This window comes from Bufo bufo, chromosome 3, assembly GCF_905171765.1.
Source record: "Bufo bufo chromosome 3, aBufBuf1.1, whole genome shotgun sequence".
NCBI classification, from domain to species: Eukaryota; Metazoa; Chordata; class Amphibia; order Anura; family Bufonidae; genus Bufo; species Bufo bufo.
The window spans coordinates 182,423,802-182,445,965 of record NC_053391.1 but is presented as its reverse complement, the minus strand read 5'-3'; the positions used below and the strand labels follow the sequence as shown (position 1 = coordinate 182,445,965).

Below are 22,164 nucleotides of genomic sequence, written 5' to 3'. Positions count from 1 at the left end.
GCCCATGTATATGACCAGGGTAAGTCGTGCAGCCATAGGCTACATGCACACGACCATGCCGTGATTTGCGATCCGCAAACCGCAGATCTGCAAAAAACGGAAGCTGCCTTCCATAATTTACGGAACGGGCAGCCCATTTTAGACATGCCTATTCTTGTCCGCAAAACGGACAAGAATAGGACATGCTATATTTTTTATGCGGGGCCACGGAACGGTGCAACGGATGCGGACAGCACACGGAGTGCTGTCCGCAGCTTTTGCGGCCCCATTGAAGTGAATGGGTCCGAGCCGCAAAAACGGCGGCTGGAATGCGGACCCAAACAACGTCCGTGTGCATGAGGCTATATACTGTGAAAACAACAAGAATGCAAATAGAAAGGTACCGTAGGTAAATTTCACAATCTTCTATAGTATTGTACCTGACCACCTGATTTATCTGTCAAAACATTACATTCACTGTTTTCTTGGAAAAAAAAAGATATTTAATAGACATATTTATTCACTTCCAAGTCAATATACTTCTAGACTTTATTCTCAGCCTTCACAGATCTTCTTTATGGCACAACAAACTGAAATTGTCCTTTATTTAAATTACATATTGTAGAATAATTTTATGTTATAAAACTATCATTTTCAGTAAGCAGGAACTATATTCCCTTGTTCGGTAGTAGCATATGATTTCTATAAAATGTTATGCTGAAAAATTGGCATCTACTGAAATTCTTGTATGAAAACAAGCAAAGTACTTTCCCTACAACACACAAATGATCAAATGTATGAATGTAGGGTACAATTTCTTTCTATATTGTTCACATCTTTATGTATAGAAATACATTTCACTGTCGTCATTATGTTACTTATACTTAGTCATCTAGTGAAGTTTTGAAAATTCATTCTGCTATACAATAACAATACAAAACTTCTTCCAATGGCGATTATGTGTATTTTTTCACAACCTGTGTAACAAATAATAATTCTTACAATCAACAGTTTTAACTTGATGTATCATTATTTTCCTCTTATAATCTCTTATAGTGAGGTAAGCCATTCTCTATTCAAAATAGTCAGTTATAGTTTTATATAGAAATTATATTTACATTTTAATTTCTGTCCTACGTAACTTTATATTGGCATAAATATGGTTAAAGTTAGAGCAATATCTAAAGTTTGGTAATTATACTTGCTTTGGAATTTTTCTTAGCCACAAATAAAATTGATATTGCTTTGCCACCTATGAATTGATTCTGTTAATACTTGAATATGCTTGTCATCACATTCTGAGAAGCTAATCGAATAGTGACATGTGGCTGCACTTCCTATAGTCACTAGTGCCAAAATGTCCACTGCAACTTGTCAATATTTCTGTATGTAACACAAACATATTTACCAAATGTTGGATTTTGTCCTAAATTCAGATTTTCCAGTATCTGTCTATTTTTATATTTTGTCAATTTAATAATTGAAACAGGCTTGTTATGGACCAGCATGTGTCTGCAGAGAGGTTTTTTTTTTCTACAGTAGTTTGCTAGGCTGTCTGAATCCTATTCTTGCAATCGAAAATACATCCATGGTCCTCAAGATCTTCTAATTGTCAAATGAATACCACTAAAGGACTACACAACATGAATAAGAAATTTAATCTATGAACACAACAATCACAAGAACACTGAAATATAAACTTTGGGAGCTTTAGATGTATTGCAAACTAAAGAAACTATTTTAGCAGCTTAAAATCCCCTCTAATTTTACCTCACAAAAAATGAACCTCCAATATCTATGAAGCAAATGAGGACTGTGGGTGCGAACACCGCTCAACTCACCATGCCATCCGGTATCCTGGTCACCGACATCCTCTACATGCTACTGCCTCCATGATCCTGCCTGATTTTCCCATAGAGTGTGCACTATCAGCAGCCTCTTAAAGGACCAGTGTGCACACTCCTAGGTCCTACCCTAGCCAATAGCTGAAGGTCCCTGGGTATTTAAGACACCCTCTCCAGGAAGAGAGTGCCTGAGCTTTAGGTTCCCTGGTGACCCGCAAAGATGTTTAACCCCTTACTTACCACCCATTTGTGTTTTTACGGCTGTCACTAAGGGGCTGGAGCGCTGCCTTTTTACGACGGCACTTCAGCCCAAGTTAGCGCTTAAATCAAGCGCTGAAGCTCCATGCCCGCAGCTACCGGAGGTAGCTGAGGGCTCAGGGCAGTGATCAGAGATCACACTGTATCACGGCAATCACTAAAAATGCCGGCAGCAAATAAACTTTCTCCCTCCTCTCATGTAAGAGAGGAGGGAGAAAGTCTCCGGTGCCGGGATCGAGTTCCCCAACTTCCCCATAAGGGAAAGCTGGGTTCCGATCCTCACCCCCTTCCCCCCCGCCCTCAAGAAAGATGGCAGCTGCGGACTGACGCATGTGCACACTATAAGCCGACCGCCTCCGCCCCTGCAGTATGTCTCTCTCCTCAGGAGAGGAGAGATAATCAGTAATTATGCCCCGATTGTGTCCCGCAGCACCCCGATTGGGGCAATATGGCCCCCAATGTATTTAATAAAGGGCAGGAGCCCCCCCCAGTAAAAAAAAATAAAAAGATTAAAAAAATGTCAGACATGCGCACTGGTTACTGTGCTGAACTGAAGATCTGCCTTCAGCACAGTAATCATCAGGGACCAATAGTAATGGTCCTTGATCATGTGGTCTCCATGATAAACCTATCATGGAGATCACATACATTATATTTACTAACACAGCCAGGACATGGGCTGAGTTTCTCTCTCCCCTCAGTGCAGAGAGAGATCAGACTTCTGTCCTGGCTGTGCGATTCGTGCGATTTACTGTGAAAAAAAAAATCTATTTATAAACTGTCCATCCGTAACTGGCGGTCAGTGGGTGTCCGTCATTAGGCGTCTGTCATTAGGCATCCATCAGTGACTGTCAATTATTTTCATTAGGAACCCTGTGTCTGTCTGTTACTGGCGGTCAGTTTGTGCCCGTCAGTGGGCGTCTATTAGTGACGGTCAATTATATTCATTAGGGACCCTGTGTCCGTCTGTTACTGGGGATCAGTGGGTGTCAGTCATTAGGCGTCCGTCGCTAGTCTATTAGGGACAGTCAGTTTTTTAAATTTCTTTCTGAGCTTTTTATTTTAAAAAAAATGTCTCAGAGATTATTCAGCGCAGAGCAGGCATATGAATTTGTATGCTCTGACCACTCTGAATCTGACACCGCTTCAGAGGTGGAAATATCTTCAGATAGCGGGAACTCTAGTTCCGCTTCCATCCTCAGACCCCATAGCCCTATGTTATTAGAAGTCGCCACCTCATCTCATTCTCTATCCAGCGGTCCCGTCCCTTCCACTATGTGGGTTGCTGCTACTTCATTTTCCCCCCCAAGTACCCCAATTTTTATCCACTCCCCAAATTAATGTGGACATCACCAATTTTACCCCTTATGATTTTTTTCATTTATTTGTGGACGATAAAGTCCTGGGAGTTAATATGCAGCAACTAATCTGTACGCCACACATTTGCTATACAAAAGCCCACGTCTATCTAAATAAGACGGTGGACCCCACAAGTGTCCTTGAGTATTTTTGGGGCTTACCCTGGACATGGGCATTGTAAAAAATCCATCTGTCCGATCCTATCGGGCTGTGAGTACTGTCCACTCAACCCTTGTGTTTGCAGCAGTTATGTCCCAAAACTGCTATCAAGCCCTATTGTGGTTTGCGCTTTTTTCGGACAATTCCCAAGTCCCCCCAGAACTGATCCAGCCTATGACCACCTAAATAAATGAGACCCCTTATTTCCTCCTTACGGATTTATTCTTAAAATTATATACCCCTGAAAAAAATCTATCCGTCGATGAATCCCTTTTTAGTTTTAAAGGCCGCCTTTCCTTCAATCAGTTTATTCCCTCCAAGCGTGCCAGATATGGGGTAAAGTTATATAAAGTGTGCGAGAGCACAACCAGCTGGGCTACACCTGCGGTCTATCTGTATATGACGCAGAGACCTCCCAACTTAACCCCCCAGCTGCACCAAAAATATTGGGACATCAGGAAAAATTGTGTGGGATCTATTGGCACCATTCCTGCACAAAGGGTACCACGTGTACACCGATAATTTTTACACTAGTATAGCCCTTTATAAATCCCTCCATGCTGCAAACAAGCATTTAGAGAAAGGAGCATCCTTCGCCCTTGCAAGTGACAGCTGCTTGCCATGAGTGCGAAGGACAGGAAGGATGTCTACATGCTCACCACTGTGCACGCAGGACACACAGTGGCAATTAGGGAGAGGGGGGCTACTGCTGACAAGCACCAATACGGTCTATGTGACTATAATAAATTGATGGGAGGTGTAGACCTCTCGGACCAGGCGCTTCAACCCTACCTGGTGAAGTGAAAAAACAGGGCCTGGTATAAAAAGGTAGCAATCTACCTGTAACAGTCCTACAGGCTCACCTGAGTCAGAGGACCGCTGGCTGAAGGTAGGAGGTGGAGCCCAGTGGCAAGGACCGCAGGCAGGTAGTAGGTGCAGGAAGTCTGGCAGAGGCGTGGTGGGTCAGGGCAGGCGGCAGTAAGCGTGGTCAGACAATCCGGATGGCAACGGTGGTAGCAGTTCAGTAGGTAGGGACAAAGCAGAAGAGTAGTCGGTAGGCAGGCGGTGGGTCAGGGCAGGCGGCAGTAAGCGTGGTCAGACAATCCGGATGGCAACGGTGGTAGCAGTTCAGTAGGTAGGGACAAAGCAGAAGAGTAGTCGGTAAGCAATTCCTGGTCAGCAGTGGACTTCCAGTAGTAGCAAGAGCAGCAGATGAGGAGAAGCTTGATCAAGGCTCAGGAGCTCAATAATCAGCAAGCTAGAGTGCAAGGGGCTGGACTTATATAGGGAAGTACCAGGTGTGGGGAATCAAGGGTGATGAGCAAGGCTTGGCAAAACTGAGGTTACATAATAGGTTTCAGGAAGGAATGTCCAGAGAGGACAGTAGCCTAGTAAGCAGGGCTACCGCCTGGGATGTGGCTGGTCACAGGTTTGAATCCCGACACTACCTCATTCAGATTGCTACCTATGATAGTTTTGTTTTATTTAAATAGGCCCAAGGAACCCCTTAACTTCCTTGAGTTCCAGGAGAAGGTGGTTGAGAATCTTCTGTTTGAGTCCCCTGCAGCGGGGCAAGCCTTTGAATCTGAGGATGTTCGAAGGCTTTTAGAACTCCACTTCCCTCACCCCGTCCCTGCCACTATATCCTCAGAAAGGATGCTGGGTGTGTAGCAAACAGGGAAGGAGGAGGGACACCCGAAATTTACTGCCCCAGTTGCCCATCACAACCAGGGCTCTGCAATTACCCCTGTTTTGAGACGTACCATAAGGTTTCTAATTACTAATTTTATTTAATACCAAAAAGGGTGAGTGGGGGGTCTTTTCAGGAAGTCAATTTATTCTCATTTTCTGTTTAGTTTGTGTGCTTTCCAGAGTGGGAGGGATCCTTTTGGAATGGGTTGTGGAGCTCATTTATTATTTTTTCAGACATTGGAACAAATTGTTTTCTTAATTTTCCTAATTTCATTTTTTATGACTATGTCCTGCCACACAAAGCTGTTAATTCCATTCACATTATTGTATCATGATATTGGCATGATATTTTTTATTTGGAGGATCACTAATGATTGAGTTGTTCCTCACCAGTACACTAAGGGCTATATTAAGATATTTTTTTTGTGGACACCACACAACACATCTAGAAATATTGACATCATTTTGGGAATTAGTGATCTATTACTGTTCCTACAGACGGTTCTGGACACTGTCCTTTTAAATATTCTGTAGGTGACTGGTTGATTGTGTGCATAGCGGTTTCTACCTTGCCGGGCAGGGGCCTTTTATGGTGCACCGCGTCACTTAGCACGTTCGTCTCTCATATAGGGATTGATGGGGCTAAAGAGACGTTGTACGACCAGTCACTGTCCATGAATGCCAGCTTGTCATTATAGCCCTATCGGTGTTCTTGTATCTTGTGAACAAACTGGAATTTGCAACATAGTTGGAGACATTTTGCTCAGCTTTTTTTGGACTTGTTGCCTTTAACTACAGTTTTTTTCCTTTTTTTTTCAGTTTGGCGAGACATAGTCATATGTACAGGCATATGCCTTTTTAGAAATCTGCCTCCCTTATAAGTGTACAGCTTCACTTCTCATCTGTATGCGCCACAATGAAAAGAATGTGACAGTAACAGCTAAAAAAAAAAAAAAAATCAAATTTCCTGTGAAAATGTTATTAACAATTTGAATAAATCCATATATATACTCATTATTTCATCCTATAATAATTTTGCACTCAGCATGCTTATTGCACCACTAGATGCATGCTTTAAGGGATCTAGTTTTTAAAATAGGTTCATTTATAAGGGTTTTCTATAATTTTGCAGCTCAACGCCATTACATGTGTGCAATGGGGCCTGAACCATTTTCAGTTTATTATCTGAAAGGCCCCAGGTGCTCCTTTATGTTTGGGCCCTGTCGTGTGTCAAGTAGGGATGAGCGAACCCGAACTGTATAGTTCGGGTTCGTACCGAATTTTGGGGTGTCTGTGACACGGACCCGAACCCGAACATTTTCGTAAAAGTCCGGTTCAGGTTCGGTGTTCGGCGCTTTCTTGGCGCTTTTTGAAAGGCTGCAAAGCAGCCAATCAACAAGCGTCATATTACTTGCCCCAAGAGGCCATCACAGCCATGCCTACTATTTACATGGCTGTGATTGGCCAGTGCAGCATGTGACCCAGCCTCTATATAAGCTTGGGTCACGTAGCGCTGCACGTCACTCTGCTGATACAAGCGTAGGGAGAGGTTGCAGCTGCGACGTTAGGGCGAGATTTGGCAGATTAACTCCTCCAAAAGACTTCATTCAGTGATCGATCTACAGCTGTGGATAATTGAACTGCTTCTATTCAATTGCTCAGTGTTTTTAGGCTGCCCAGAGCGTTTTTCCGTCACTTTTTTCTGGGGTGATCGGCGGCCATTTTGTGGCTTGTGGTGCGCCAGCACAAGCTACCACCAAGTGCATTTAACCATCAATAGTGTGGTTATTTTTTGCTATATCCTACATCAGGGTCAAGCTTTCATCAAGTGCATTTAACCATCAATAGTGTGGTTATTATTTGGCCATATACTACATCAGGTGCAGGCTGAGCCTGTGTCACCCAAGTGCATTTAACCATCAATAGTGTGGTTATTTTTTGCTATATCCTACATCAGGGTCAAGCTTTCATCAAGTGCATTTAACCATCAATAGTGTGGTTATTTTTTGGCCATATACTACATCAGGTGCAGGCTGAGCCTGTGTCACCCAAGTGCATTTAACCATCAATAGTGTGGTTATTTTTTGCTATATCCTACATCAGGGTCAAGCTTTCATCAAGTGCATTTAACCATCAATAGTGTGGTTATTTTTTGGCCATATACTACATCAGGTGCAGGCTGAGCCTGTGTCACCCAAGTGCATTTAACCATCAATAGTGTGGTTATTTTTTGCTATATCCTACATCAGGGTCAAGCTTTCATCAAGTGCATTTAACCATCAATAGTGTGGTTATTTTTTGGCCATATACTACATCAGGTGCAGGCTGAGCCTGTGTCACCCAAGTGCATTTAACCATCAATAGTGTGGTTATTTTTTGGCCATATACTACATCAGGGGCAAGTTGAGCCTGTCACCCAGCGCCTAAAAAATAGGCCTGACATTTATATTCATCCAAATCAGTACTGTTTTAGCTGGTCAAGTTATTTCTAGTGACCGTAAAAGCACAGTTTTTGTTCTGGGTTGAAAAACAATTCCCAAATTTGCAATTCTCAAAATTAGTGGTTTCTGCTGTATCAGGCCTACTTTAAATCTATCCCTAAAAGGGTATATTAGATTCAAGGTGCTGATAGGGTCATTCTGAAAAACGTAACACACACGCTACAGTGCAGATACAAGTCTAATTCTGTGATTAAACGTATACCTGTCACACAGCGCCTAAAAAATAGGCCTCACATTTATATTCCTCCAAATCAGTACTGTTTTAGCTGGTCAAGTTATTTTTAGTGACCGTAAAAGCACAGTTTTTGTTCTGGGTTGAAAAACAATTCCCAAATTTGCCATTATCAAAATTAGTGGTTTCTGCTGTATCAGACCTACTTTAAATCTATCCCTAAAAGGGTATATTAGACTCAAGGTGCTGATAGGGTCATTCTGAAAAACTTAACACACACGCTACAGTGCAGATACAAGTCTAATTCTGTGATTAAACGTATACCTGTCACACAGCGCCTAAAAAATATGCCTCACATTTATATTCCTCCAAATCAGTACTGTTTTAGCTGGTCAAGTTATTTTTAGTGACCGTAAAAGCACAGTTTTTGTTCTGGGTTGACAAACAATTCCCAAATTTGCAATTCTCAAAATTAGTGGTTTCTGCTGTATCAGACCTACTTTAAATCTATCCCTAAAAGGGTATATTAGATTCAAGGTGCTGATAGGGTCATTCTGAAAAACTTAACACACACGCTACAGTGCAGATACAAGTCTAAATCTGTGATTAAGCGTATACCTGTCACACAGCGCCTAAAAAATAGGCCTCACATTTATATTCAGCTAAATCTGTCATTACTGGTGTGCCTGTATTAGTGTAATACGGTACCTAAATAGATAGCCAGACAGTGTTAGGTGTCTGTAAAAAAAGGCCTGAATTTTAATTCAATACATTGGCCCGAATAATATTTTTCTTATTGTGGTGAACGGTAACAATGAGGAAAACATCAAGTAAGGGACGCGGACGTGGACATGGTCGTGGTGGTGTTAGTGGACCCTCTGGTGCTGGGAGAGGACGTGGCCGTTCTGCCACAGCCACACGTCCTAGTGTACCAACTACCTCAGGTCCAGTAGCCGCCAGAATTTACAGGGATATTTGGTGGGGCCCAATGCCGTTCTAAGGATGGTAAGGCCTGAGCAGGTACAGGCATTAGTCAATTGGGTGGCCGACAGTGCATCCAGCACGTTCACATTATCTCCCACCCAGTCTTCTGCAGAAAGCGCACAGATGGCGCATGAAAACCAAGCCCATCAGTCTGTCACATCACCCCCATGCATATCAGGGAAACTGTCTGAGCCTCAAGTTATGCAGCAGTCTCTTATGCTGTTTGAAGACTCTGCTGCCAGGGTTTCCCAAGGGCATCCACCTAGCCCTTCCCCAGGGGGGCAAGAGATAGAATGCACTAACGCACAACCACTTATGTTTCCTGATGATGAGGACATGGGAATACCACCTCAGCACGTCTCTGATGATGACGAAACACAGGTGCCAACTGCTGCGTCTTTCTGCAGTGTGCAGACTGAACAGGAGGTCAGGGATCAAGACTGGGTGGAAGACGATGCAGAGGACGATAAGGTCCTAGACCCCACATGGAATGAAGGTCGTGCCACTGACTTTCACAGTTCAGAGGAAGAGGCAGTGGTGAGACCGAGCCAACAGCGTAGCAAAAGAGGGAGCAGTGGGCAAAATCAGAACACCCGCCGCCAAGAGACTCCGCCTGCTACTGACCGCCGCCATCTGGGACCGAGCACCCCAAAGGCAGCTTCAAGGAGTTCCCTGGCATGGCACTTCTTCAAACAATGTGCTGACGACAATACCCGAGTGGTTTGCACGCTGTGCCATCAGAGCCTGAAGCGAGGCATTAACGTTCTGAACCTTAGCACAACCTGCATGACCAGGCACCTGCATGCAAAGCATGAACTGCAGTGGAGTAAACACCTTAAAAACAAGGAATTCACTCAGGCTCCCCCTGCTACCTCTTCTGCTGCTGCCGCCTCGGCCTCTTCTGCTGCTGCCGCCGCCTCGGCCTCTTCCTCCGCCTCTGGAGGGACGTTGGCACTTGCCGCCCAGCAAACATGGGATGTACCACCAACACCACCACCTACGTCAACAAGCATCTCAACCATGTCACACGGCAGCGTTCAGCTCTCCATCTCACAAACATTTGAGAGAAAGCGTAAATTCCCACCTAGCCACCCTCGATCCCTGGCCCTGAATGCCAGCATTTCTAAACTACTGGCCTATGAAATACTGTCATTTAGGCTGGTGGACACAGACAGCTTCAAACAGCTCATGTCGCTTGCTGTCCCACAGTATGTTGTTCCCAGCCGCCACTACTTCTCCAAGAGAGCCGTGCCTTCCCTGCACAACCAAGTATCCGATAAAATCAAGTGTGCACTGCGCAACGCCATCTGTGGCAAGGTCCACCTAACCACAGATACGTGGACCAGTAAGCACGGCCAGGGACGCTATATCTCCCTAACTGCACACTGGGTAAATGTAGTGGCGGCTGGGCCCCAGGCGGAGAGCTGTTTGGCGCACGTCCTTCCACCGCCAAGGATCGCAGGGCAACATTCTTTGCCTCCTGTCTCCTCCTCCTCAGCTTCCCCCTCCTCTTCTTCCACCTGCTCATCCAGTCAGCCACACACCTTCACCACCAACTTCAGCACAGCCCGGGGTAAACGTCAGCAGGCCGTTCTGAAACTCATATGTTTGGGGGACAGGCCCCACACCGCACAGGAGTTGTGGCGGAGTATAGAACAACAGACCGATGAGTGGTTGCTGCCGGTGAGCCTCAAGCCCGGCCTGGTGGTGTGCGATAATGGGCGAAATCTCGTTGCAGCTCTGGGACTAGCCGGTTTGACGCACATCCCTTGCCTGGCGCATGTGCTGAATTTGGTGGTGCAGAAGTTCATTCACAACTACCCCGACATGTCAGAGCTGCTGCATAAAGTGCGGGCCGTCTGTTCACGCCCCGGCGTTCACGCCCTGCCGCTGCTCGCCTGTCTGCGCTACAGCGTAACTTCGGCCTTCCCGCTCACTGCCTCATATGCGACGTGCCCACCAGGTGGAACTCCACCTTCACACATGCTGGCCAGACTGTGCGAGCAGCAGCAGGCCATAGTGGAGTTTCAGCTGCAGCACGCACGGGTCAGTCGCACTGCGGATCAGCCCCACTTCACCACCAATGACTGGGCCTCCATGCGAGACCTGTGTGCCCTGTTGCGCTGTTTCAAGTACTCCACCAACATGGCCAGTGGCGATGACGCCGTTATCAGCGTTACAATACCACTTCTATGTCTCCTTGAGAAAACACTTAGGGCGATGATGGAAGAGGAGGTGGCCCAGGAGGAGGAGGAGGAAGAGGGGTCATTTTTAGCACTTTCAGGCCAGTCTCTTCGAAGTGACTCAGAGGGAGGTTTTTTGCAACAGCAGAGGCCAGGTACAAATGTGGCCAGACAGGGCCCACTACTGGAGGACGAGGAGGACGAGGATGAGGAGGAGGGGGAGGAGGATGAGGATGAAGCAGGTTCACAGCGGGCTGGCACCCAACGCAGCTCGGGCCCATCACTGGTGCGTGGCTGGGGGGAAACGCAGGACGATGACGATACGCCTCCCACAGAGGACAGCTTGTCCTTACCTCTGGGCAGCCTGGCACACATGAGCGACTACATGCTGCAGTGCCTGCGCAACGACAGCAGAGTTGCCCACATTTTAACGTGTGCGGACTACTGGGTTGCCACCCTGCTGGATCCACGGTACAAAGACAATGTGCCCACCTTACTTCCTACACTGGAGCGTGATAGTAAGATGCGCGAGTACAAGCGCACGTTGGTAGACGCGCTACTGAGAGCATTCCCAAATGTCACAGGGGAACAAGTGGAAGCCCAAGGCGAAGGCAGAGGAGGAGCAAGAGGTCGCCAACGCAGCTGTGTCACGGCCAGCTCCTCTGAGGGCAGGGTTAGCATGGCAGAGATGTGGAAAAGTTTTGTCACCACGCCACAGCTAACTGCACCACCACCTGATACGGAACGTGTTAGCAGGAGGCAACATTTCAATAAGATGGTGGAACAGTACCTGTGCACACCCCTCCACCGTACTGACTGATGGTTCGGCCCCATTCAACTTCTGGGTCTCCAAATTGTCCACGTGGCCAGAGCTAGCCTTTTATGCCTTGGAGGTGCTGGCCTGCCCGGCGGCCAGCGTTTTGTCTGAACGTGTATTCAGCACGGCAGGGGGCGTCATTACAGACAAACGCAGCCGCCTGTCTACAGCCAATGTGGACAAGCTGACGTTCATAAAAATGAACCAGGCATGGATCCCACAGGACCTGTCCATCCCTTGTGCGGATTAGACATTAACTACCTCCCCTTAACAATATATTATTGTACTCCAGGGCACTTCCTCATTCAATCCTATTTTTATTTTTATTTTACCATTATATTGCGGGGCAACCCAAAGTGGAATGAACCTCTCCTCTGTCTGGGTGCTGGGGCCTAAATATGTGACAGTGGCCTGTTCCAGTGGTGGGTGACGTGAAGCCTGATTCTCTGCTATAACATGAAGACTGATTCTGTGCTGACATGAAGCCAGATTCTCTGTTACGGGACCTCTCTCCTCTGCCTGGGTGCCTGGGCCTAAATATGTGACAGTGGCCTGTTCCAGTGGTGGGTGACGTGAAGCCTGATTCTCTGCTATGACATGAAGACTGATTCTGCGCTGACATGAAGCCAGATTCTCTGTTACGGGACCTCTCTCCTCTGTCTGGGTGCCGGGGCCTAAATATGTGACAGTGGCCTGTTCCAGTGGTGGGTGACGTGAAGCCTGATTCTCTGCTATAACATGAAGACTGATTCTGTGCTGATATATAGCCAGATTCTCTGTTACAGGACCTCTCTCCTCTGCCTGGGTGCCTGGGCCTAAATATGTGACAGTGGCCTGTTCCAGTGGTGGGTGACGTGAAGCCTGATTCTCTGCTATGACATGAAAACTGATTCTCTGCTGACATGAAGCCAGATTCTCTGTTACGGGACCTCTCTCCTCTGTCTGGGTGCCGGGGCCTAAATATGTGACAGTGGCCTGTTCCAGTGGTGGGTGACGTGAAGCCTGATTCTCTTCTATGACATGAAGACTGATTCTCTGCTGACATGAAGCCAGATTCTCTGTTACGGGACCTCTCTCCTCTGTCTGGGTGCCTGGGCCTAAATATGTGACAGTGGCCTGTTCCAGTGGTGGGTGACGTGAAGCCTGATTCTCTGCTATGACATGAAGACTGATTCTCTGATGACATGAAGCCAGATTCTCTGTTACGGGACCTCTCTCCTCTGCCTGGGTGCCGGGGCCTAAATATGTGACAGTGGCCTGTTCCAGTGGTGGGTGACGTGAAGCCTGATTCTCTGCTATGACATGAAGACTGATTCTGTGCTGACATGAAGCCAGATTCTCTGTTACGGGACCTCTCTCCTCTGCCTGGGTGCCTGGGCCTAAATATGTGACAGTGGCCTGTTCCAGTGGTGGGTGACGTGAAGCCTGATTCTCTGCTATGACATGAAGAGACTGATTCTCTGCTGACGTGAAGCCAGATTCTCTGCTATGGGACCTCTGTCCAATTGATATTGGTTCATTTTTATTTTTTTTATTTTTATTTTAATTCATTTCCCTATCCACATTTGTTTGCAGGGGATTTACCTACATGTTGCTGCCTTTTGCAGCCCTCTAGCTCTTTCCTGGGCTGTTTTACAGCCTTTTTAGTGCCGAAAAGTTCGGGTCCCCATTGACTTCAATGGGGTTCGGGTTCGGGACGAAGTTCGGGTCGGGTCCGGATCCCGAACCCGAACATTTCCGGGAAGTTCGGCCGAACTTCTGGAACCCGAACATCCAGGTGTTCGCTCAACTCTAGTGTCAAGACATAAGATTAGGGCCACCTTATCCCCTAGTTTCCAAAATAGAGTCACTTTTTGGGAGTTTCTACTGTATGGGTGCATCAGGGGGGCTTTAAATGGGACATGGCATCTAAAACCAGTCCAGCAAAATCTGCCTTCCAAAAACCATACAGCGTTCCTTTCCTTCTGCGCCCTGCCATGCGCCCTTACATCAGTTTACGACCACATATGGGGTGTTTCTGTAAACCTCAGAATTAGGGTAATAAATATTGAGTTTTGTTTGGCTGTTAACCCTCAATGTGTTAAAGAAAAAAATGTAATAAAATGGAAAATCTGCAAAAAAAGTGAAATTTATAAATTTCATCTCCATTTTCTTTTAATTCTTGTGGAACACCTAATGGGTTGACAAAGTTTGTAAAATCAGTTTTGAGTAACTTGAGGGGTGTAGTTTCGGCAATGGGGTCATTTATGGGGTGTTTCCACTTTGTAAGCCCCACAAAGTGACTTTAGACCTGAACTGGTCCTTAAAAAGTGGATTTTGGAAATTTTCTTATACATTTTAAGAATTGCTTCTAAGCCTTCTAACATCCTAAAAAAATAAAATCACATTTCCAAAATGATGCCAACATAAAGTAGACATATGGGAAATGTTAAGTAATAAATATTTTATTAGGTATGACTTTCTGTTTTAGAAGCAGAGAAATTAATATTTTGAAAATTGTGCATTTTTCAAAATTTTTGGGATTTTTTCATAAATAAAGGTGAAATATATTGACTCAAATTTATGACTATCGTGAAGTACAATATGTCACGAGAAAACAATCTCAGAATGGCTTTGATAAATAAAAGTGTTCCAAAGCAATTACCACATAAAGTGACACGTCAGATTTTCTAATTTTGACCTGGACACTGGGGCATCAATGACCCTTGGTCATGAAAGGGTAAAATGGGGTCATTTTTTGGGGGGGGTTCTATTATTCTGACACTTTTTTTTTTATTTAATAATTTTTTTTTATTTTAGAAGTCAAAATATTAATACATAAAAACAATATTGAACACATTGACAACAGTAATATATCAATCATGTCATCATTATACATGTATTATATACGTCAACTTAAGTTCACACCTAAGATATTAGAAATTCTAGATATATATATATCCCTCCCCACCCTCCCCATTGGCTGTCATCCACACCGAATTAAGGTTTGAATATCATTTATATCACTTCGTAGTTATGCGTGTAACTCTCCGCTTTCTTTCAATATCTTCATACGTTCTAATTTGTTGGAGGTATAAAGCCCACTCCCTAATCGAGGGCGGGGAGGCAGAGCCCCAATACTTGACCAATATAGCCTTAGCCACCATCAATCCACCCATCCAAAGCCGTCTAATCTGACGTGAGACTTCAATTTCAGACGAGTCATGTCCCAAAATAACCGTCAGAATCCCCGGATTATAATTCGTTAGGGAGTCCTTTTGTAAAGTAGAGAAAACCTCATCCCAGTATTTTTTTAACTTACTGCAGCTCCAAATCATGGCGCTGGTGGATATCTGGCGCCACCTCTATGGCAATAAAAAAACCTTCTCATGCTTTGGCCAGGCACACGGGTCAATGTCCCGTATTGATCTGGCCTTTGCAAGTCGGGATTTGTGCGGCCGCGTCCTGAGAATGAAATATGAACCTCATGGAATTTCGGATCATTCCCCAGTGTTGATTGCATTTGCTGAGGCTCCAATAGCGGGAAGGATTTTTAAACTGAACTCTCACTGGTTTGAGGTGATAGGGGACCAATCCCTATTAGGCCAGGATATACAGGAATTCTGGGACATTAATGTAGGCTCTACCCATATTCATTATGTGTGGGACGCTTTGAAGGCCCATATAAGAGGCTTATATTTTAATAAAATTAATAGGTTCAGAAAAGAGTCGCGTCGTAGGGAAGAAGATCTGACAGACTCAATAAGGAGACTACGTGCTGTATTAATTGAATGCCATAAGGAGCAATATATTAATCAGTTAAAGGAGGCTAATGCACAGCTTAAGACACTCTTATACAATAAAGCACAACATAAGCTCTTATTTCAAGGTCAGAATCGCTTCTGTGAGTCCGGTAAAACGGGCAGGTTTTTGGCTCGCTTGGTGGCCAACCAGAGAGAGGCTACTAGCATAAGAGAAATTAGGAATTCTCAGGGGGTTGGGTTGAGATCCGCAGAGGAGATTAGGGAAGAATTTGTCAAATACTACTCCACCCTCTATAAATCTGAGTCTATGTTTAGCCGTATTGATATGGATCAATATCTTCAACAATTGGAGCTCCCCAAGCTATCTTTACAATATAGAGAGATGTTGGACTCACCTATTTCTCTGGAGGAACTTCTAGCGACTCTTCCATCCCTAAAATATAATTCATCCCCAGGCCCAGATGGACTGCCGTTTGAATTGTATAGGTATCATGCTAAATCTCTCCTGCCGATTCTATTGCTAGTTCTGAATGAATCTTGTGCATGTGGCTCTCTACCTCCATCTTTTAGAGAGGCAGTTATTACCCTGGTTTTAAAAAAGGAGAAAGATCCATGCAATGTGGGGTCATATAGACCTATATCGATCCTAAATACGGATTATAAGATCTTTGCCAAAATTCTGGCTAATCGCCTGAAGAGGGTTATAGCCTCTCTGGTACATCCCAATCAAACGGGTTTTATCCAGGGCCGTCAAATACAGATGAGTCTTTACAGGGTCTATCTGAATCTGTCGCTTGGGGGTAGTATAGACCACTCCGTCCTGTCTTTGGACGCCGCTAAAGCGTTTGACAGGATGGAGTGGCCTTTTTTGTGGGCCACGATGTCCCACTTCGGTCTCGGGAATACATTTTTGGAAATGACCCAAATGCTATATGAGCAGCCGGTCGCAAGCATCAATATTAACGGGGTTTGTTCTTCACCTGTTACGATGCGGAGGGGGATGAGGCAGGGCTGTCCCCTGTCACCGCTCCTCTTCGCCCTTTTTATTGAACCTTTGGCTTGTCGGATTCGATTAGATAATTGTATAGAAGGCTTTGGGGTGGAGGGAGTGAATGACAAAATTAGCCTATATGCTGATGATGTGATTTTGTTTTTGGACCAGGGCTGGAAAATTCTCCCGTATGTGATAGAGGTAATAGAAGACTACGGTAAATTATCAGGTTACATGATTAATTGGTCAAAGTCATCGCTTCTCCCACTGAACCGGAAAGCTGTAGATGAGGGGAAGCAAGTACGGATATTGATCCCTAATGACACCTTGGATTATTTGGGGGTTAGGATAGGTGTCCCGGTAAATAGATTTTACGAGCTCAATTTGGTCCCGGTCCTGAATAAAGTTAAGGCTAAAATAAGCGCCTGGCAGAAATTGATGCTGTCACAGACAGATCGAATAGCATTGATTAAGATGATTATACTACCTATAGTCTTATTCCCGATGTGTGCTTCTCCCATTTGGATTGATGACATCTTCTTTCATAGACTGGAGTCCCTAATTAACGATTTGATCTGGGGAAGGAAGAGGGTGCGGATAAAGCAGCGGTACTTATGGTTGTCAGAGGCAGATGGTGGGCTGGCACTTCCTTTTTTTCAAGGTTATTTTTTATGTTCACAGATTCAGCGTTGTTGTTATTGGAAAGGGAACTTACTGTCACGGTAGGGGTGGGCGATATGGCCTAAAATCTATATTGCGATATAATTTGAATCATGTGCGATATGCGATATATATTGCGATATATTATTTTCTTCTGTATGTATACAAAAAATGCAAATTAATAAACTTTGCAAGAAATTTTTAATATGTGTATTGTGTAACACATCTTTTTCCAAACAATGTAAAGATGAAGTGTTAGTAAAACACAAATTTCTTGAAAATAAAGTGCAAATTGCAAAATGTAAAATAATAAATAACATCACATTTCTTCCTCCTATCCTGATTACTTAGGCTCCCCTCCATCCATATCACTGTTTCTCCTTTCCGTTCTCCGGCTCGGTTGAGGAGCAGGAGAACGGAAAGGACGGATTTGGCACATAACTGACCACTAACTGAGCGTAACAGAGCCTAAAGACCCCATAGACAATAATGGGGTCCGTTCCGTGTCCACTCAGAACATGATTTTTGAGCAGAGACAAAAGTAGTGCATGCAGGACTTTAGTCTCCGCTAAAAAATCATGTTCTGAGCGGACACGGAACGGACCCCATTATTGTCTATGGGGTCCTTAGGCTCCGTTACGCTCAGTTAGGTGTGTCAGTTATCTGCAGAATCCGTCCTTTCCGTTCTCCTGCTCCTTAATGGAGCTGGAGAACGGAAAGGAGAAACAGTGATGTGTGAACGAGCCCTTACTTATATTGCACAAAAATAAAAAGTTGCACATATTTGAACGAAAAAGCCTTCAAGTTCAACAGGCTTCTTAACGGTAAACTGTTAAAGGGAACTTGACACCTGTCATCAACTTTATGCTGCCCAAACTAACAGCAGCATAAAGTAGAGACAGGTGAGTTGATTTCATCAGTCTGCATAGTTTAAAAGTAAGTGGTTGCCCGAGAACCACCATCACATTAATTGCTGTCTGGGCCTGGAAAAGAGTCCCGGCCACCTGAGAAGAGTCCTGGTTATTCATGAATTCCTGCTCTCCTGCCCACCTGCTGATGACTGACAGGCTTCTACCTAGTTTTCTCCCTTTCTGTCTAGGAGAATACTGCCAATCATCAGCAGATGGGCGGGAGAGCAGGAGATTAGGAATAACCAGGACTCTTCTCAGGTAGATCTGACTCTTTTCAAGGCCTGGGCTGCAGTGATTATGATGCTGGTTCTCAGCAACCACTTACTTTTAGTTAATGAGAGACACACCGCTGAAATCAGAATTTTTGTCATTATTTTATGCTGCTGTCAGTGAGGTCAGCATAAAGGTGATGACAGGACAGGTTCCCTTTGAATATATAACAAATTGCAAACTTGCAAATCAATATCGAGTGCGACTGAACATCAGCCTTGCGTGCCGTCACTACATTTAATATCTCCTTATTGGTCCAGAGGACCTGAGCGAGCGTTACTTTCGCACACTCACTGAATAGTTTTATTAAAATTCTACTTTATTGATATATCCTTTAAAATCACTTCGTGTTAGACAAGGAACTCAAAAATGTGATTAAAATTACTCAGGGAGGCCACGTCCCTTCCCTATAACCTGAACTCCCTGAGTAATTTTAATCACATTTTTGAGTTCCTTGTCTAACACGAAGTGATTTTAAAGGATATATCAATATCAATAAAGTAGAATTTCAATAAAACTATTCAGTGAGGGTGCGAAAGTAACGCTCAGGTCCTCTGGAGTCGCCAATAAGGAGATAATAAATACAGGAGTATATCGTTGCACGCCTCCTGAGGGGTCCTGTCATTACATAAAGCACTTCAGCCAAGGTTTTTCGCCAGGAACACAAGTTTGTCCACAGTCTCGGGCTTCAGTGCAGATCGGTGGCATGTTACTATATTGCCACTGGTGCTGAATGCCCTTTCTGAAGGGGCACTTGTGGCAGGAATGCAAAGATATTTCTTGGCTAGGCTTGCCACCCTGGGAAAATTAGCCTGGTGCAACCTCCACCACTCCAGTGGATCAGCTTCTCCTTCTACATCCAGTGCCTGCAGGTAACTCTTAAGCTCAATTTTAATCGCTTCTCTGTCAGTGAGGGCAGCTGGGCCAGGCTGAGCAGATGCATTTTTTAAAAAGCTGCCCAGACTTCGTTTACTCCTCTTGGGTTCTCTCTGGGCTTCTCCAGCAGCTCCTGTGCTTGTGTGTGATGGTGATGATGACTCTGTGGCAGACACAGCTTGCGTCTCTAGCAGTGCCTGAATTTCTGCTGCTGCCTTTGTGAAGATGAACTCTCTTCGGTCATCTGCTATATATGATGATCTGAAGCGTGGGTCGACCAAGGAGGCCATATCCAGGAGGTCATCAGTTGCAACGTCCGAGTACTTCTCATTTAAATACTTGAGGATGGCTGTCTTCATGTCCTTCGTCAGTTCTGTGTCAATGTCGTCATCAGCTAGAGGAAGAACTGTGGTGTTTAGAAGGTGGAGCACAGGTTTGACAGTCGACACACTCACATACTCTTCTCCAGACAGAGCATCTGTAAACTCCAACAGGGGACTGAGGGTCTTGTTCATCGATTCTAACACATCAATGTCCTGCCAAGTTGGTACCAGGTGCCTGGTTTTCCGGTCTGCTTTCAGGACCTGTGATATGGCCTTCTCTTGTTCGAGCAGCCGCTGAATCATCTGCTGTCGAGACCCCCATCTTGTTGGTGTTTCAGTGATGAGGCGGTGAGGAGGCAGGTTTAGCTCAGCCTGGGCATTAGCCATTTCTCTCTTCCTTTTCCAAGCGTAAGAAAAGGCACTCACTATTTTCTTGCATTTGCCAATGGCATGTTCAACACGGGCGTCTTTCACACTTCTCTCTAAGGACAAAATTGGAAGATATCATTAGCACATCAACCCCAGTGCATAATGTAACTAGTCTAGGACTAAAAGAAACGTTTACCTACCTATGGCGAGGTGGAGCCTGTGACCAAAGCACTGCAGTCTTGTCCAGCCGTTAATTTCCACTGCTTTCACAATATTTGCGCCATTGTCGGTGGTTATGCAGACTTGTAACTCTTCTTTAAGTCCCCATGACTCGAGCGCTTCCTTCAATCCCTGAGATATCAGTTCACCCGTATGATCCTCGGGAAAATAAGATGTCTGTAGGCATCTGCTGCACAACTTCCACTCGTCATTGATGAAGTGGATTGTGAGACTAATGTAAGGCTCCATTGTGCGACTTGACCACAAGTCCGTAGTAGTTGCATAGTATTTTATGCTCCGGAGTTCGTTCTTTACTTGCTCACGGACTTTGTCATACAGTTTGGGCATTTCAGTTTGGCTAAAGTATTTGCGGCTAGGTACCTCGTAACGTGGATCGAGTGTCTTAATCATGTTCTGAAAGCCGCGTTTCTCCACTGTAAGAAACGGCACCATGTCCTTACACAGGTATAGGGTAATGGCATTTGTAATATCAATCCACCGCCGATTTTTTTTGTCATACGGAGTGCCTTTAGAAAATGCTTTCATAATATCGGTCTGCTGGTGGGCAGGGCCACCTTTTTTCTTTCCACTAGACTGACTGGCCGTTTGTGGAGGAGGGCGCAGTTTTTGGCTATCTTGGTATTCCAAAGGGTGCTTCATTTTGAGGTGATGAAACAAATTGGTTGTATTCCCTCTCTTTGCTATTATTGTCGCCCGGCAAACTTTGCAGATTATATTTTTCTGCTCCACATCAGACTTCTTAAACCCAAACCAGGTCCATATGACAGACGTCGCACCGGTCTTCTTTATGAGCACCTCCTCCTCTTCCTCCTCCCCACATGCTGTAAGCTCCTCCATGAAGTTGACCAAAACAGGCACAACTTAAGTTGATCTTGATGACATATAGGGCGCCTGCAGGAAACGATTATTTTAGCAATCGAGTACTCGTCTCTAATAAGACAAACTGTCTCTTAAACTATTGCTAACGTATTGCTAATTGCTTTTTAAAAACAATATTTTTATGTGGTAATAGTATAGCAAATCATCAGCCCCATGCCATTTGCTGTCAGTCAGCGTCAGACAGACCCATGGCATTTGCCAATTGCCATCATCAGACATGTCCCCCAGAGCCAGTGCCATCAGCCCCATGGCATTTGCCATCATCTATCAGACTGTGTGATGATGGCAAATGCCATGGGGCTAATCTGATGGCACTGGCTCACTGCTGGGGGACACATGTCTGATGGCAAATGCCACATGGGGCTTAACTGATGGCACTGGCTCACTGCTGGGTGACATGTCTGATGACGGCAAATGCCATGGGCATGGGGCTAATCTGATGGCACTGGCTGACTGCTGGGGACACATGTCTGATGGCAAATGCCACATGGGGCTAATCTGATGGCACTGGCTGACTGCTGGGGACACATGTCTGATGGCAAATGCCACATGGGGCTAATCTGATGGCACTGGCTGACTGCTGGGGACACATGTCTGATGGCTAATGCCACATGGGGCTAATCTGATGGCACTGGCTGACTGCTGGGGACACATGTCTGATGGCAAATGCCACATGGGGCTAATCTGATGGCACTGGCTGACTCCTGGGGACACATGTCTGATGGCAAATGCCACATGGGGCTAATCTGATGGCACTGGCTGACTGTTGGGGACACATGTCTGATGGCAAATGCCACATGGGGCTAATCTGATGGCACTGGCTGACTGCTGGGGACACATGTCTGATGGCAAATGCCACATGGGGCTAATCTGATGGCACTGGCTGACTGCTGGGGACACATGTCTGATGTCAAATGCCACATGGGGCTAATCTGATGGCACTGGCTGACTCCT

At 45.2% G+C, this 22,164-nt stretch overlaps 1 protein-coding gene across 1 annotated transcript; it reads right to left on the bottom strand.

The window, feature by feature from the left end:
- Nucleotides 1–19,161: 19,161 nt before the first annotated feature.
- On the bottom strand, nt 19,162–21,168 carry LOC120993686 (E3 SUMO-protein ligase ZBED1-like). Its single transcript, XM_040422163.1, has 2 exons — nt 20,292–21,168; nt 19,162–20,204 (listed from the first exon to the last, which is right to left on the bottom strand). Exons 1-2 carry the CDS (start codon nt 21,166–21,168, stop codon nt 19,162–19,164), a joined length of 1,920 nt encoding a protein of 639 aa, XP_040278097.1.
- Nucleotides 21,169–22,164: the final 996 nt, after the last annotated feature.